The 18,193-nt window shown below is 36.7% G+C and overlaps 1 protein-coding gene and 1 long non-coding RNA gene across 2 annotated transcripts in view; both read right to left on the bottom strand.

Moving 5' to 3' along the window:
• Positions 1 to 18,193, bottom strand: part of LOC307155625 — an 821,100-nt gene that overhangs the window by 519,493 nt on the left and 283,414 nt on the right. The gene's annotated exons all lie outside the window — the stretch shown is intronic.
• LOC307156555 (zinc finger MYM-type protein 1-like) lies at positions 13,526 to 16,716 on the bottom strand. Its single transcript, XM_079867967.1, has 3 exons — positions 15,188 to 16,716; positions 14,724 to 14,823; positions 13,526 to 14,064 (listed from the first exon to the last, which is right to left on the bottom strand). The coding sequence occupies exons 1-3, from the start codon at positions 16,696 to 16,698 to the stop codon at positions 13,684 to 13,686; spliced, it is 1,992 nt and encodes a 663-aa protein (XP_079724093.1). The 5' UTR covers positions 16,699 to 16,716; the 3' UTR covers positions 13,526 to 13,683.

The raw sequence follows: 18,193 nt of genomic DNA, 5'->3' as shown, positions 1-18,193 counted from the left end.
TGAATGTGAATGTGTGTGCGTAAAAGGATGTAATAATGAGTGTGTCCAGAAGAGGGAGGAAGAGTGTAAGAGAAGAATACCAGGATCATGACACATGCACAATAAATCATAATTCATGATGATGTACTCATCTTAGTTAATGTTTTAATTAAGGTGTTGTTCATCCATGAAGTCATGAATGAAAAACGTTGAACTCGTGTTAGTTCCTGATGATTCATGAGATATTAATGCATGAATGAATGCATATTTCATATGTATATGATAATTCATGATAATTCATGTACCCTTACCGTAAAGTGTTACCAAGTTACCTGTATTTGTTTGTAGTTATTACCGTATTACTTAATTAAAACATCCCAGCTGCAGTTTGATTGATATTACTTGGAATGCACAATAAAATTCTGTCAGATTTTGAAATAAATGGCCACAATTATTGGCACCCCTAGAATTTTTTTATGAGTAAAATATCTCTGAAGTATATTCCCATTAAAATTGACCTTTTTTCATGACTAGGAACATGAAATTGTCTAGCTATGACTTCTTGTTTCACAGTTGTTTAAATATGAGGAAACACAAATGCCAAATTCCCTTAATTATCCATCACAATGAGTAAAACCAAAGAATATAGTTCTGATGTGCATCAAAATTTTGTTGAGCATCACAAAATAGAAAGTGGATGTAAGAAAATAGCTAAAGAATTGAAAATCCCCATTTTGACCATCAGGGCAATAATTAAGAAGTTCCAATCAACTAAAGATGTTACGAATCTGCCAGGAAGAGGACGTGTGTCTATATTGTCTTAATGCACGATGAGGAGGAAATATTGAGTGGCCAAAGACTCTCCAAGGATCACATAAGGAGAATGGCAGAGATTACTTGAGCCTTGGGGGTCAGAAAGCCTAAAAAAAATTATCAAACAACCCCTACACAACCACATGTTGTTTGGGAGGGTTTCAAGAAAAATCCTCCTCGCTCCTCCAAAAATAAACTCCAGCATATTCAGTTGTCAGACACGACTGGATCTTCAAAAGGGACCGGATTCTTATGTCAGATGAAACAAAAAAAAGGGCTGTTTGGCAGCAAACCCACCAGATGTATTTGGTGCAAACAGGGATAAAAGTACCCCATGTCTATGGTTGCAGGAGGTCCTGGACATCTTGTTCAGATACTGTACATGGTATTATTCTAGCAAATACCAACAGATAAAAAATCAAAACCTGACTGCCTCTGCTAGAAATCTTATAATGGGCCGTGGTTGGATCTTCCATCAGGACAACGGTCCAAAACAAACATCAAAATCAACACAAAAATGGGTAACTGAGCACAAAATGAAGCTTCTGCCATGACCGTCACCTAAACTGAACCCTAGAGAAAATGAGTGGGGTGAACTGAACAGAAGAAGCACCAACATGAACTTGTGAATCTGAAGGATCTGGAGAGATTCTCTATGGAGGAATGGTCTCTGATCTCTTGTCAGGTGTTCTCCAAACTCATTAGGCATTATAGAAGAAAACTCAGATCTGTTATCTTGGCAAAAGGAGGTTGCAAAAAGTATTTAATAAAATGGAGTCAATAATTATGGCCAGCGTGTTTTGGAGAAAAGCATTTATTTCATAATGTGATTTACCCCCCACTTTCAATTCTTTTACTTCAATGAAAGGTTCGATTTTTGCGAATTTATTGAATGAAAGATCAAAAGGATAAACAATTCAAATTTATTTTTTACAACCATTTTTGATCATATTTACCAGGGGTGCCATTAATTCTGACCACGACTGTTTTGTTGAAGTTTTTGCAATATTATTACTACAGTCAAACCAGAATACATTAAAATAACATTAAAATAACATTAAATTTTAATAAAAAATGTAACACAAATGAACAGGAATGCTTTATCACAGCTTAATCCATTTGGGTCTGATCTAATTTCAGCCTCTTATTTCAGTCTTCTGATTCAGTTTTCTTGCATGGTTATAGCCCTTCCAGTTCATTTGTGTGTTTATAATTGTGTTTGTGTGAGTAGGTGTGTCTGTTTTGCACAGAGTGTAACCCCTACCTTGCTGTCCACCTTTTTTTACTGCATTGTGGTTAAATTATTGATTTTATTTTACATATTTGTTCTGTTACAGTCACACCAGTTCATAGGTGTGTGTGTGTGTGTGTGTGTGTGTGTATAAGTGTGTACATGTGTGTGTGTATGTGTGTGTGAATGGGTGTGTCTGTTTTGCACTCTTGATGTTCTAGACAGTTTCACCCCTTCATTGCTGTGCACTGCTTTTAAAATTTCAAAATGTAAAATGTTTTGGTCAAAAGTGACCAAAGATCACAAGAGGGTTAAACTATAGATTTTTTTTTACAGTATGAATGAAATCTGGACATACTAAATTCACCATGTTGTCATTATCATGTGACCTACGAGTATCAGTTGCGTCATTTCACTCATAAATCCTCTCCTGTGGCCTCATGGGTGTCAGGATAGAGACAATGAGATCGGAAGTAAGTGATTCAAATACAGCTTTATTTACAGGTGGCAATAGTGCAAGGTGAGTATACGGTGACTTCAGGTGCAGATGCTGTGAAGATCACTCGGTGCATGGTTGACAACAGGTAATCCAGATAATTTCAAGAGTAGGGTAATTACTCCGTCTCAGTTCGCTAATCTTTTCTCTTTTAGGTATGATCGGGACAACTGGATCAAATCGCGGACATGGAAGCTCATGAGAGCACAGGATCTCAGGAATCGGATGGTAGATCTGAAGACAGCAGAACAATATCACAAAGGTTAGTTTGAGTCAGGTAAGTATACAGAATTCTCAGGCGGCTCAGAGATATCAGGGTTTTCAGGATACGGGAAGAATGGTCAGTTCCTGTTGGAGGCTTGACAAAGACTGAAATCACAGTGAGAGTTTTATGAGTTGGCTGATGAGGTAATTGATGATGAACAGGTGTGTGGGATTAATATTCTGGAGAGAGTGATCTTTGAGTGGTGGATTGAAACGAGCTTGATTGATCTCTGACATTGGGATAGTAAAGTGTCCATCATATGCACACTTCAGAATCTTGCCGGAATAGGACATCCAGGTACTTTTTACTACTCTTTTATGAGTACTGTGAATTTGGACATACTTCATAATCGCATACTTCCCTAGTAGGTGAAAAACAGCATGTGACAATTATTGTCACATGCTGTTTTTCACCTACTAGGGAAGTATGCGATTTCAGATGCAGACTTTGTCTGCTGTTGTCCTCAACCTTAATGGATGTTATGTGTGCATTTGTTTTAGTTCTATTTGTGTCTGGATTCTGGAATATTCTGTTTTTTGCCTGGATTTACTATTGTTGGGTTTGTTTAAATAAATGTGTCTGCTGCACTTGGATTTCATTACTAAACCAGCCACATTACAATCAGAAAATGTAAACATGTTTGTTGCTGTAAATAATAAATAATCATTATGTAAATAACTTATAGTGAAGAAATATAGCCTATACATAAATTTTGAACAACAAATTATTTAATTTATTCAATATATGATTTCTTCTTTATTGGCAAAAAAAATAAAGGGACTATCATCCTTTTTAAATGTATTTATATTTTTGATGAGCTTTTTTTATTTTTTAAGATTGACACAAAAGTCAAATAATAAAATTATGGGTTTTTTTTGTTTTGTTTTTTACATTTTACATGATATAAAATGTTATAAACATTATATTCATGTTATAAAATTATGCCTTTTACAAACGATTTTCAATATTGATGCACCAAGATTTTTTTTATGTAGTTTTTATATAGACGAAACCAAGAATAAAGTTTATTTAATAATCAATACAATTTATTAAATGTATTTAATAATCAATGATAATAAAACTGAGTTGTAATCTATATATAAAAAATAATTGCACAAGGCAGGGTTTTATATGAACTTTTTAATAATCTATTAATTTGTTGGGTAACACTTTATAATAACTGCATGCTATGAGTCATTAGTTAATCATTAGTAAATAGTTAATTCATCAGTTATAAAGCATTAATAGACATTAATAAGCAGTTTACAAATGCAGCTATAAATGCTTTACTCGAGAAGTTAAGCGAGAAGTTATAGCAATGTTTGAAATTCAGCAGATCAACAGCCTTGAGCAAACCATCAGTTTTTAGTTCTAACATATCCTTCTAGGGGTAGGGATAATGTATCAAATAATGAGACTAAGTTTGATATTTGCATGTCTCGCCCCTTTGAATAAAACTGTCCTGATCCAATTTGTTGAGGCTCCAGTTGATCTTTGCTGATGCAGTCTTGATGAGAAAGAACCAGTTGAAGTCAGAGGATCTTTGGTGAATGGAAAGACAAAGCCGCAGCCTGGCAAAAACTTAGGGGTCCTTAGAAGATTTCTAGCACAGCATCATCTTCACGTCAGAATTTCTCAGAATTCGAGGAAAACCCTGGGTGACCTTGTGATCAGTGATATTTTAACACTGAAATTTTAAATTTACCCATGGCTGTTTTTCAAATGTAACAGATTTTCAATAAAATATCCAAGTCTCCAAGTCATTTATTTTTACTAAAATTGTGTTATTTACAATCCCCTGTTGTTAAAAATTCTTTAGATAAAAGTAAAACCATATCAAAAATGGGGCATTTACACCTATAAGTGCCAGCAGGTCAAGTTTACCGCTTTTATTTCAGCCCCACTTATGTTTTAACGCTCTATGTTACTAGGCGACGCCTTTTACCCACTGAGATAGTGGTAATCCATTTTAGTCACAATGGATAATATTACATCACCCAAATATGTATTTTTTTCCTTCTAATTCTTGCTGTCATTGCAGGTTTAGCCTATATTCACCGTTAAGAAAAGTGATAAGTGTAGCCTGCTTAAAATAGGCTTGAACATAAAACAACAGGACAAAAACATAGTTGATGACTAAAAAAAATAATTTCATGACTCTAGACATTTCTTTGTGAAGACAGTGACATAATACAATGACATGAATACATTTTTTTAGCCATATCAAAACAGTTAGTCATGTGCATGGGTAGATTTTACCTGCTGGCGGTTTTAGGTATACAATGACCCCCTGGCGGTTCTAGTATTAAAGTGTCATACCCTCTGGAGGTGAGCGAGTCAATAAGTTGTTCCTTTGGAGGGGAACTTTACGATCCTTTGTCCTTCTAGCGGGGCATTTGCATTTGGAGGTCATTCTGTAGATCCCAAACATGCTACATGTGATTTTAGTTAACCATAGTTTGCAATTCTGAAACATTAATCTAAAAGAGTTTGAATTAATATCTAGTCCAAACCCTATAAAAGGAAAATCGTGAGGTGTGAAAATTGGATATATGTTTATACAATATTTCTTAGGTTATATAGAACATTTAGTATTAAAAGGGTTTGTCCTTTTCAATGAGCATTAAGTGAGAGTCACAACTCTCTGTAAATTCCTTCTGGTCATAAACAGTCTTATCAGTCTTCATGTGTCCTGTAACCAGACACCTGGTTCTGCCTGTGTGTTCGTTTCAATTGGGATAGTTGCAGTTTTCGAGGGATGGTTCCCACATATATAACTCTTAACACAGTTTGTTAGGAGAGTGGGTTTGCCGGATTGTACATTAAATATAATGAAAAATTTGTGTGTGTCTGATTGGTCCAGACGCTACATCATCATGTGTGTTGAATGTGTCCTGGTGAAGGATATGGCATCATACTGTGGGGATATACAGTATATATGAACATAAATATATGTACTGTATACAATATATGCACATATACATACACTTACGCTGGAGATTTTAATAGGTCTGTGATAAACAAATACATAAAAGTAACAATTTAATTTCTATATGTGTGTATAAAATGTGTTTAACATACATTTCTTTCATATGTACATATTTAAAGGAGCTGTATGTAAGAAATGTATTTCATTTAATCATAAAATGGCCCTGATATGTCACTAGACATTAAGAAATCATGTTCATTTCAAATACTTATATCACTGACAACAGTAGTCCGGCCAGGATATTGTCATTTAAAAAGTGAAGTTGCAGCCCTCAACTGATGTTGATGTTGTCATCTTGTGTTTTGGCCTGAAGCGCCGCCCTCCACCTATCTACCAATCACGAAGTCAGTAGTGTTTCAGCATCGGGGTTGCCAGCTCTGCTCTAGTTACCACAGCTGCATAGCAGCCTACTTTCCTGCTGGATCCTGCAGCCTATCTGGCAACCTCGAGTCAGGGGGGAGGGGGAGGGGATACACCACTCTACAGTAATTTGAAAGTGATTGCAGTACCAGTTTTGGCCACAATCTTACATACGGCTCCTTTAAGGAAAACATGGAATGAATGCGCATGTGGACATAATTCTGTATTCTAATTCAAATAATGTCTATGGTAGATGCAGGAAGAACATGTAGCGTATGTAAACCCAAACATAAAAATCATAGAATATTTTGTCCAATTAATTATTTAATTATTTAAATTATTAATGATTTTAACATGCATGTTTTATATATGAAAAATACAAGATTAACATACAGTTTATAAAGGTTTTATGGTAACACTTTAGAATACTGTATCTTACTTACTGCATAACTAATAAGGAATTATTGAGGAACTAATAGATAATTATTTATTAACACTTAAGTCACTACTGTTAACTACTAAGGAAGATGTGTTAACTAATTAGTATGTAATAGAATTGTATGATTGTGTTAAGTTTCAGTTAGTTAATCAATAACTAATGAATTATGTCATAACTCTTGAAGAACTATTATTAATTATCTATTAATTAATGTGCAAGAAAAATAACTAAGAAGTAACTACTAATGAACAGTCATACACAGTGGTTACTACAATAAACCGTTTTATTTTAGCAGTGGAGTGGTGGATGAAGTACACAAATCAAGTACTTGAGTAAAAGTACAGATAACCCAATACAATATTACTCCAGTAAAATGATAAACTATTGGCCTATTCATTTTCAAAATTACCTTATAAAAGTACGAAGGTAATTACTTGAAAAGTAAAAAGCACTGATCAAGTTTTTTTATTTTATTTTCTAGCCAGTTTTAGTCATTCTTCAGCACTAATAAGAAATATAAATGCAGACATTTACTAGGCTATATATTGATCTGCAAATAAGCAAACTTTTTATTTAATTAGCAAAATGTATCATAATGTATGATAATCTATTTTACAAAGGTTTAGATAATACCGTTAATAATGTGTTTTTTTTAAAGTAAGTTTGATTTGAGTCAGAAGTATGTGGTAATTCTGTATTAATTACTAATGAGTTCCCTATATTCTCACTTTAGAATACTGTTCCAGGTTCTAAGTAATTCCTGAAGAATTATCTAATAATTATTTGTTAATTACCAATTAATTTCCTTATATGTTCACTTTAGAATACTGTTTCAGGTTATAAGTAGCCTAATTCCTGTATAATTATTTGATAATTATTTATGAATTACTAATGAGTTCATTATATTCTCACTTTAGAATACTGTTCCAGGTTCCAAGTAATTCCTGAAGAATTATCTAATAATTATTTGTTAATTACCAATTAATTTCCTTATATGTTCACTTTAGAATACTGTTTCAGGTCATAAGTAGCCTAATTCCTGGATAATTATTTGATAATTATTTATTAATTACTAATGAGTTCCCTATATTCTCACTTTAGAATACTGTTCCAGGTTCTAAGTAATTCCTGCAGAATTATTTGATAATTATTTATGAATTACTAATAAGTTCCCTATATTTTCAGTTTCCCTCAGTCATTGCCTCAAACATGAATTTACTCAATGGTATTCTATGCTGAAGAAAACAGACACACACAGTACTGTATATAAAATATAAAAACTAATCTGAGGTTAGTTTTGTAGGACTGTTCATTAGTAGTTACTTCTTAGTTATTTTTCTTGAACCTTAATTAGTAGATAATTAGTAGTAGTTCTTCAAGAGTTATGACAGAATTCATTATTTATTGATTAACTAACTGTTACTTAACACAATCATAAAAATATATTACATACTGATTAGTTAACACATCTTCCTTAGTAGTTAACAGTAGTGAAGAAGTAGTTAATGAATAATTACCTATTAGTTCTTTAATAATTACTTATTAGTTATGCAGTAAGTAAGATACAGTATTCTAAAGTGTTACCGGTTTTATTTATAGTACAATAATATGTACTGCATAGGCTTGGAAACAAAGGCCTATATTTTTTTATTCAAATGTTATGCTTTTAAAGGGCACCTATTATGCAAAATTCACTTTTACATGGTGTTTGAACATAAATGTGTGTTGGCAGTGTGTGAGCAAAACCACCCTAGAATGATAAAAATCCACCCAGTGTTTTTTTTACAATCTCAATAAATCATAAGCACTGTCTCAGAACGAGCAGTTCTAAGATTGCTCTCACTGTGACGTAGAATTGTGCAAGCCCCACCGACATGGTTTGATTGACACTGTGGTTACCAGGGCCGGAGTGGGGCCACTTTTCAGCCCGGGAGTTTCAGGCCCAAGACCGGCCCACTTTTTCCATGGTGGAATTCCAAATTAGCACTTTTTCCAAATTGGATAAATGAAGCAACAGTTCAGCTCTTACTATTGTGTAGTTAATACCATGGTTCAACAAATAATGTAAAGGTTAAATAATAATTCACTTAGACTTTATAAGAATCCATTGCAACTTTATTTCACACAATTCTGACTTTATATCTTGCAATTCTGACTTTATAACACGCAATTGCGACTTTATTTCACGCAATTCTGACTCTCGCAATTCTGAGAAATAAAGTCAGAATTGCGAGATGTAAACTCGCAATTGTGAGATAAAAAGTCGCAATTATCTTTTAAAATGTTTTATTCTGTGGCGGAAACAAGCGTCCATACCTCCTGGCCTCTACCTCCCATCCATCCTCCCTGACGCGTTAAGGTAGGGCCGACCCAGCTATCGGTAGGCGCCGGCGGTGCCGCGGCCCGCAGTAGCCTACCTGAGAAAACGTTTTGGAAAAGACGGGCTATGGACCCAACCAATTCTATAGGAGGGAAAGGGAGAACTCCCTCACATGGTACAACCCATACAGAGGCTGCGCGCTGTGGTGTCAGAATGCGGAACGTGTGTAGCCTAATGTAACTAACATGACAAATGTGAAAAAAAAAATCCTCGACCGGCCCAAAAGTGAAGCGGCCCACCGGGAATTCTCCCGATTCTCCACCCCGGGCCTGGTGGTTACCCCGCCCTCGGTGATCTGTACACCATCGCCATTGTTTCAACGACAGCCGGTGTTCTGTTTTGGGATGTAAGAATGGACATAGTAGTCTTCACTGACATCAGAGCCACTGAAAACACAGCGGATGGATTTTATTTATGAAGAAAAGGAGCCACTTAAACTTCCTAAATACGTTTATGTTTGCGCGAATCATTTTCTGACTGACTGTTTAGTGAACGAGGGTCAAAGTTAATCCTCAAGTGTGGATCGTTGCCTACAGTTCGCGATCCAACGTCACCTCCAGAAGAAGTAAGTGTATTTAGGGCTGTGACGGTGGCAGTTTTTTACCACCGCGGTAGTAATGGACCGGGAGGGGGGTTGTTTTGAAATAAATAAATAAAACAAAAACAAAGAAACAACACACTAAAGCCTGTAAAGCATTGAAATAAATATCAGTAAATACTGGTAACTTACATAATATAATAAAGTTGAATCTATTTAAAAAAAAAAAAAAAAAAAAAAAAAAAAAACTTTCCACATAAAGGCGCGTGATATAGCCTACCGCTCTGCGCTTTGAGAGGGATGTGGGACACGAGCAGGAAAGAGACCCTCGATCTCTTTTCTGATATCTTCATGATTTCTACTTGTAAAAGGTATGAAGAGCGAATTTTATCTTCTACAAGGGCAAGGCATTTAGGCTGTTTGCGCGCTGCCAGAGAAAGCCAAACTAAAATCACCCGCGCGTGTGAAACGCTTTACAAAATGAACTTGACGCGCCTTACCAATTATCATATGTCTAACAAGCACAAACTGTGTTAAAAAGAAGTTGACTTACAAGTAAAAATGTAGGCTATCTGTCCTACAGCGTTTTTTCTACTTTAACACAGTAAAGAATACGAAAATAATAGACCTAAAAGCGAACAAAGGAAGAAACGTTTATAACGCGTCTTTGGGTGAGACGCGAGTGAAGATATGGGAAAAGAAAAAAGAGATTCCATGCAGGGATGAGTCACGATTTTTGAATATTCGATTAGTTGATTTAATTATAGAATATCTAATGTTCTAATGTCTGTTGTGCGATCATTCTCTAAAATAAAATCTCCATGTTCTGGTGCTGATGCAGTGGTGACGCGTTCATGTAACCGGAGGGTGACGCTGCCCAGCAAGCAATTTTGCGTCTAATAGACGTCTAATAGCCGTCAAAACACAGCCCAGATGTCTAGGCTAAAACGAGGCTAATTTTGGGCTGTCAGTGAAAATCTAATAGACGTCTAAACATAGCCCAAGAATAGACAGCTATTGAATGACTACATATATACGTCAAATAGACGTCTAACCATAGCCCAAGAATAGACAATTAGACAGCTATTGAATGACTATATACGTCTAATAGACGTCTAACCATAGCCCAAGAATAGACTAGTCATCAATTAGACTGCTATTAAACGACTACATATATACGTCTAATAGACAGGCAATATGGGTCTAGGCTAAAACAAGGCTGATTTTGGGCTGTCAGTGAAAATCTAATAGACGTCTAACCATAGCCCAAGAATAGACTAGTCATCAATTACACTACATATACATGTAATAGACAACAAAATGAGGCATAAGGATTCTTTTCACTCAAATATAACAGGTTCTCATAAATGAAAATCCATCCAAACTAATTGATTATAAAGGGATTTATTTAGAACAATTATATTAACAACTTAGACAACATTCAAACATAAAAATGAACAAATAAAATATTGGAAAATATGTAAAAACAACTTAAGATACTAAAAATTTTAAGAATTAATTGTTAGCTTTATATCCATAACCACCACCCCCTGCTCTCCCTGGTGCTTGTTTAAAATGACCAGAAATTGCATTTTTTATTTCCCATTTAGTCGCCGAAGGAAAGTTGGTCATCACTGCGTTGACTATATAATTTATATCAATATAGACAATAATTTATATCAATATTATGAATAAATTATTAACAATAATTGAAAATTTTTGCCTGCATAATGGTGATGCACTAATTATATATGTATACACACACACATATACATACATACATATATATATATATATATATATATATATATATATATATATATGAATGTTCTGTTGGTGATGCACTGATACCCCCCCCCCCCCCCCCCCCCGACACAAGTACAACTATTTAACTTTTGAGTAGTCACCAATATCCACTACAGATTCTTAATTATAATGTAATAATCATAATGAGACTTTATATTTGAATACCAATAGCTCATCACTACGGGTTTCAGTGCATCCCTAGTCTATGAGGTTGTCCGGATATCTAATTCTCTGCTATCTTCTGCATCATGTTCAGATGCTCTGTCCTCCTCCTGTTTGCATCGAGTTCATAAGATGCTCTGTCCTCCTGTCTGCATCGCGTTCAAAAGATGCTCTGTCCTGTCTGAGTTCATGAGATGCCCCACTCTTCAAGTGGTACGTATTATTTTATAATTCATATTCATATGATAATGTATTTACTTTGAAGTCTGTGAATTAGTCTCTGTTGCGATTCTCTTCTTTGTTTTTGAAGGTTCCTCTCTGTCCTCGGCTTTGTCATAAACATTGACACATTGATGGCGATGATTCCCGTGCTCCTCGAAGGACAGCGATATGTCCTGACGTACCGATTCAGCCAGGACCACTTGGAGCTTCTTTTCAACTCCATCAGAGCATCCGGTAGAGTTCATATTTACCAGCCACATAAAGTGTCAGCATATGCTCTTATAGCTTTCACATATACAGTATCTGGAGTTGTCAGAAAAACTATTTAGAGTATTTAGAATGTCTGTGTGTTTGCATAAATATTGTTCTGAAGGTGGCTGGAATAACAACCCTAACGCCAGCCAGTTCAAGTACATTTTCCGGAAGCTGATGGCCAGGTGTGGGGTTGTTAAACCGAGCAGCAAAGGCAATGTGACAGCACAGGATGACACAGAGTCCCTACCAGCTGATCAGTCTGCTGTTCAGTCCTACCGCATAGACACATCTACCAACCTGTCGGCTGTAGACATGTCCTCTGCAGAAGGAGAAGATCTCCCTTCCCCGTTTGCAGACATTCCTGCCCTTGTACAAGACCACAGCTATCTTCCCAAGAAGTTTGATGGTCTTGTGGAAAATGTGCTTGTGTACATTTCAGGTAGAGTTAGACTTTATAGTAGATTTAGCCTATAACTAATTCATTTCCCCATGCTTATTAATTAAAAAAAGTCATTATAATGTGAATCTGTCCACCATTGATTTCAGGATTTGTGGTGCGACGCACACTAAAAAAGCTTTCCTGTGATGTCTGCCGGGCAAGCCTGTTGATGGATGCTGAATCTGCCAGTAAGGACCAGAGCTACCATCTGCTGACGCTGAAAAACAATGGAGGTCTTGTCATCCCATCAGCAGGCACCCTGAAGGTCGTCAGGGCAGCAGAGTGGGTTGTTCGGCAGGCAGTAGCAGATTCCAGGAGATCGCAACCCATCAAACTGTTGGAGGTCCTCTACATGGTGAGGAAGAGGATAGGTGGAGAGGATGTGTTTTTGCTCGGGGAGCACATCACTGACACGCGATATGGCATTGACAGTCACCACCATACACTCTTGACTCTGGTTGTGTCCCTCTTCTTCAAGCTAAGGCTGCACCACATTGCGAAAATGTCAACGCTTAGCTTGCAGAAAGACAGTGTGAGACAGAAGCTCACAAAAACTGTCCTTTTCAAAGGGCAGTAGCGCAAACTATTTGTGCACTTAAAGGATGGGTTTTCAACTGGTGGTCTGTTTAGTTTGCTACTCTTCTTTGATGTTTGCATGTGAATGAGTGGTGTATGAGTGTGTGCGTGAATGGGTGAATGTGGGGCTTTGTAAAGCGCTTTGGGCACCAAGACGGTGTAGAAAAGCGCAATGTAAGTTCAGACCATTTAAGAGAGAGGAGGAGAGGGAGGGAGCTGTATTGATTATATTGTATTGATGGAAAGAGTTTTGTGTCCAATTGTGTCTTAATGTTTTTTTTTTTTTTGTATATTTTGTATATTTTTTTTGTAAGTTTTTTCTAATTGTGTGCCTTTGGACCTAAGTAAAAAAACAAAAAACAAAGACCCATCTCTTTTCTCTTTATTTTACAGAATGGCAACTTGAGACAGATTTATATTATACATAAATTTACACATGTATTTAATAATGTAAATATTAGTAATAAACTAAATTGCACTATTTCATGTTTCATGTACCTTATAAATATTGACATCATTACTGTGTGTGTGTATGGGTATACCTAGTACTTTACCTGTCTAGTCTACTTAATATACTATTTTCTTAATAAACTCCGTGGCTATAATTTTTCACAAGTATGCAGTTAAATAGCCGCATCCCTGACGTTTATGACACACCAAGCCGTTTGAAAATCGGTTGAAAATTGAGCAAAATATAGTTATTTCAGCACTACATGCACAATAGACTTTAATGTTATAACTGGACGAGCGGTCCTGTCCTAAGATGGCCGCCGTGTGACGTCGTCGGGTCCCATTGGCTCGTGGTTATGAGGATGTTCAACAGAGCAACAGTCTCTGAAAAAGTATCCTGGAGGTTGTACTTCAGCAAAACCTGGTACAGCGCCAGTGCACCACAGCAGCCCTTGAATTCTGGACTCTCGTAAATGAGAGACAGTTCAGTCTTCAGCTTCGCCTTATTTAACATAGGGTATGCCCTGGCAGTGATGTTCAGAGCCTCAACAGGGAATGTATGGCCATGCTGTTGAAACATCTCTCCTTGTAGCAGCGTGGCACTTACAAGGTGGTCGGTAAAGGAGAACCTTTCTTTGGTGTGGACCAAGATTGTGTCGCAGACCTGACAAAATAAATACATTTATTTTAGTTATAAAATAAATTATTTATTATAATATAAATATGGAGATACAAGGTTTCCATCCCGACAGCAACAATGTATCAGGCAGAATCCATATTTTATATCTCCATATATTTTCAAACATTAATGCTATTATTGGTCACCCTTTACATCTGTCAATGTGTTTTACAAATATTTAAACAATGAAAAGCATTAAAAGAGCTTGGAAATTATTTTGGAGTAAAAAACAGGTTTTCTTTCGTTTCCTGAAAAGTAACAGTTTTGGACATACAAGGCTTCTGTCCAACAGCGATGATTTGTGTGTGTGTGTGTGTGTGTGTGTGTGTTTTATTACGTTAATTAACATTTTACCATAATTCAAGCTCAAATGGAGTTTGACAAGGGTTTTTGACCAGTAAATGTATTTTCAATCCACTCAGATAGTTTATTTTATTAAAGATTCCACTAGGTGGCGACAAATAATATTGTTGACTGAATCGTAGGATAAAGATTGTGTTGGTGTTCGAATGGAATGTACAAATTTCAAAGTACAATGCTAGGAGTAAAAAAGACTGCTACCATCCTTTCCTAAACTGATTGTAAAAACAAAGTGAGATTTTCCAACACTATTTTGGAGTATTTAAATGGTCAGCAATAAATACCTCTTTAGACAGCCTCTGCTTTTCTTCTTCTCCCAAGGCCCTCCTAGATCTTGTTGTTCCTGTTGCTACTTGCTCCTGCTCCTGAAATGAGCTCTGGTCCCTGAACACAGATAGATCAACAGTGTTTTTATGAATAAAACATGTTTTATGAATAATCTCATGTCATTGACAATACTTATTCATGTCTTAGAAAAACAGAAGCAACACAAATAGTCTGTTTTAATATTTTCTCAGAATAGCTCAAAAGATATAAAAATTGCTAGCTAAACTTTGTTACAGACAAGGTAATTACAATTTCTAAAGATGCAGAGGATTAAATTAGTTCCCCACTTTTAAGTGTCTAAATCTTGTTACCATATAGCATACATTTTATGTAAATAAATAATATTTGAAAACATAATGTTAAATACATAAATGACATGGTCCTATATTGAGAAGGTATGAACAATATTATATGATCTTACCGGATGGACTGCACTTTCATTGTGAAGTTCTCGAGGGCTTGTTTGATGAAGACTGCATCAATGTTCTTCTTCTGCAGCTGCTGGTACATCATGTCAACGTGAGGCATGATTTGATGAAACAGATGCAGAAAAAACTGAAAGTCTTCATCTTGCAGCATCCTCAAGAAGCCAGATGCCTCCCTCACTGTGTTGCTATCAAATGAGCTGTCAGTCGCAATAGATCTGAAACACTCTGTAAGGTCATCTAGGTTCTCGTATACAGTGTTCACGATTCTGCTATTGAAGTTCCATCTTGTGGATGAGGCTCTTGGCAGCCTTCGTGCAACAATCTCGTCGAGAATAGTAGTGCGTTTTGGTGACCGGGTAAAAAAGCTGGTAATGCCACTCAGATCAGAAAAGAATACTCTAACTGCTGGAATTTGAGATGTAGCTTGCTGCATGATTAAATTCAGCTGGTGTGCATAGCAATGCACATAATGTGCATTTTCATAATGTTCACGCACCTTTTGCTGCACACCAGCCCGCTCTCCCCTCATCACACTTGCCCCGTCGTATGCTTGCGCGATGAGTTTAGCTTTGTCATCCTCAGTGAAAAGACTGTTCAGCCTCTCCAGAATCACACTGGCAATCGACTCGGCTGTTGTATTCAAGATAGGGATGAACTCATAGAAACGTTCTTGCACAGCATGGTCCCTGTCAATGTATCTGAACACAAGCACTAACTGGGTCTGTGTAGAAACGTCAGTAGTCTCATCTGCTTGAATTGCTACGAATCTAGCTGACTTCACCTCTTCCATTATATGCTCCCTGATGACTGATAGCATGCAATCCAACAGCTCATTTTGTACCGTCTTTGATGTACCTTTAAAGACTGTGGCAGTTTTCAAGTGCTCCTCAAACACCTCGTCTAGCGATGCTACCAAGTTGACCAGTCCACGAAAAATGCCAGCGTGGCTTGAGCCTTCGCTCTCATCTTTGCCCCTCAATGCTAATTCGAACAGGCCACAAAACTTCACGCAGTCGATAAGACGGCCTAGAATGTGGCGGTTCTTACTAACCTCGTCATTGTGACGACGTACAGCTATCCGGTAACTGTCGTCCAACTGTGTGGCAATATTGACCGTCCCGAAAGCCGCCAATTTTAGGCAACTGTCCATATGCATCTTCGCCGTTTCATGCTTTTTCACCTTCTCCGAGAGATGATGCATATCGGTGACACCTGTCGTTGTCCATGCGATGTCCATCCCGTTCTCGGGATGGAAGAGAATGCAGGGGTAGCAGAATAAAGCATTAGCTGCTTCACAACCTGCTAGCCATTTTGTCCGCTCGTACCAGTTCCTCGAGAATCCTCTATTATATGATTTCCCGCCCTTTGTAGATACTTGTTTTATTTTTAAATTTGGTCTTGGTGGCCCTAACTCTTTAATTGACAATTTATCCTGATTACTACGACGGCTAAATGGTATTTCTTTTAATGACACGATAGAATTAATGTTAACTGCGTTCGCCATGACGTTCTTCAAGTTCAACTGGCCTCAACCGCCTCAACTCGCGAGATGTCCCAACAGTCTCTCTCGCTCTCGTTCTCTTTTTTATTTTTATTTTTTTAATCACATTTGATAAAGATATTAAAGTAGTGTTTCATTTTTTCTTGTTGTTTAAATTTAAAATTGTTTTCAAATATTATTTATAAAGATTTTTAATAGTGTATGTTTGTTCCCACCAATCGCTGCACAAGTTAAGGATACGTATGATGACGTAAGCACGTTAGTGCGAGCCCTCCCGGAACCCATAGAGAATGCATTGCAGTGCCTGCAGTTCGAAAAAAAACATCTTTGAATGTAAGTCTATGGGAAGACTCTGGGCGATTCTCAGCCAGAGTGAAATCGCCCAAAAAGAGGCGGTACTCCACAGAACGTGACATGACGCTGATTGGACTATATCCAGACAGAGGCAGAGCAGTGACGGCTAGCGTAACTCTGTGGTTGAATGAGATTATGAATGTGATTGAAAAAGTCCCTTCACTTTCACACTTTGGTGGTGCGTCGCCCAATCGCCCTAATGAAGAAACCGCCCCTGGCAAGGAGACATTTGAATTGTTTATTAATAAAGTGTTTGTTTGTTTGTTTGTGTGTGTGTGTGTGTGTGTGTGTGTGTGTGTCAGTGTCGAGCTGAAGTTGACGATGCTCACTCTTCGCAGTGAACGCGCCTATGAGAAATGCACACTTTTACGGAATACATGCTAGTCGGTTTATTTTCGTTTTGAATTGTTTTGTTTAAAAGTAGATAATTCAAGCTTTCTATAAGGAATAACTAATGGAATATTTTTTAATTCGCTAATAATCGGGTGACCAGATCGCAAACCAGAATTCAAAGCGACAAAGCTTATAAGTTTATGGGCTCACGTAGGCTACAACTCTCTCATTCGTCATGAATTCAAACTTTTCCATGGCTGCGATATAACATTTAATTGCTAACCTATTATTTCTTTTGTAAACAAAGCTTTGTGTGTCATAATATTAATGTAAAACAGCATTCATATACAAAAATTTTTTTAAAGGCGAACCACCGCGGTGGTGCGGTTGTCAAGTTGACCGGCACAGCCCTAAGTGTATTTTATAATTTTTGAGCAAATAGTCATTTCAATCGATGTCAGTTCATCAACAAATGCGTCTAAAGCTATTGTCGTCGTCAAAGGATGCCATAGGATGTCTCAACAAACAACGTCAGACAGTTTTATGTCACGTATTATTTTTTGCAGCAATTACAAATGTAAATAAATTAATACAGCTCTATCTCCATAGAAAGTAAACGTCTATCTCCCTGCAGCATATGTTTTCTGGTTCTGTAGCCATCTTCTCACATTTGCCACATAAGCACCTGTACGACAAGTAATGTCAACATGACGCAACAGCACCTAGCATAAATATAATTTAGTTTCTACTTAGAAACCGTTATCACAGTATTTGTGTGTGTAGTTTCAAAAAATTGCGCGAAAGTTATCAT

The sequence above is a fragment of the Squalius cephalus genome (assembly GCF_949319135.1).
Source record: "Squalius cephalus genome assembly, chromosome: 3".
Classification (NCBI taxonomy): domain Eukaryota; kingdom Metazoa; phylum Chordata; class Actinopteri; order Cypriniformes; family Leuciscidae; genus Squalius; species Squalius cephalus.
The sequence above is the reverse complement of the archived record's forward strand: the minus strand, read 5'-3'. Positions and strand labels throughout refer to the sequence as shown.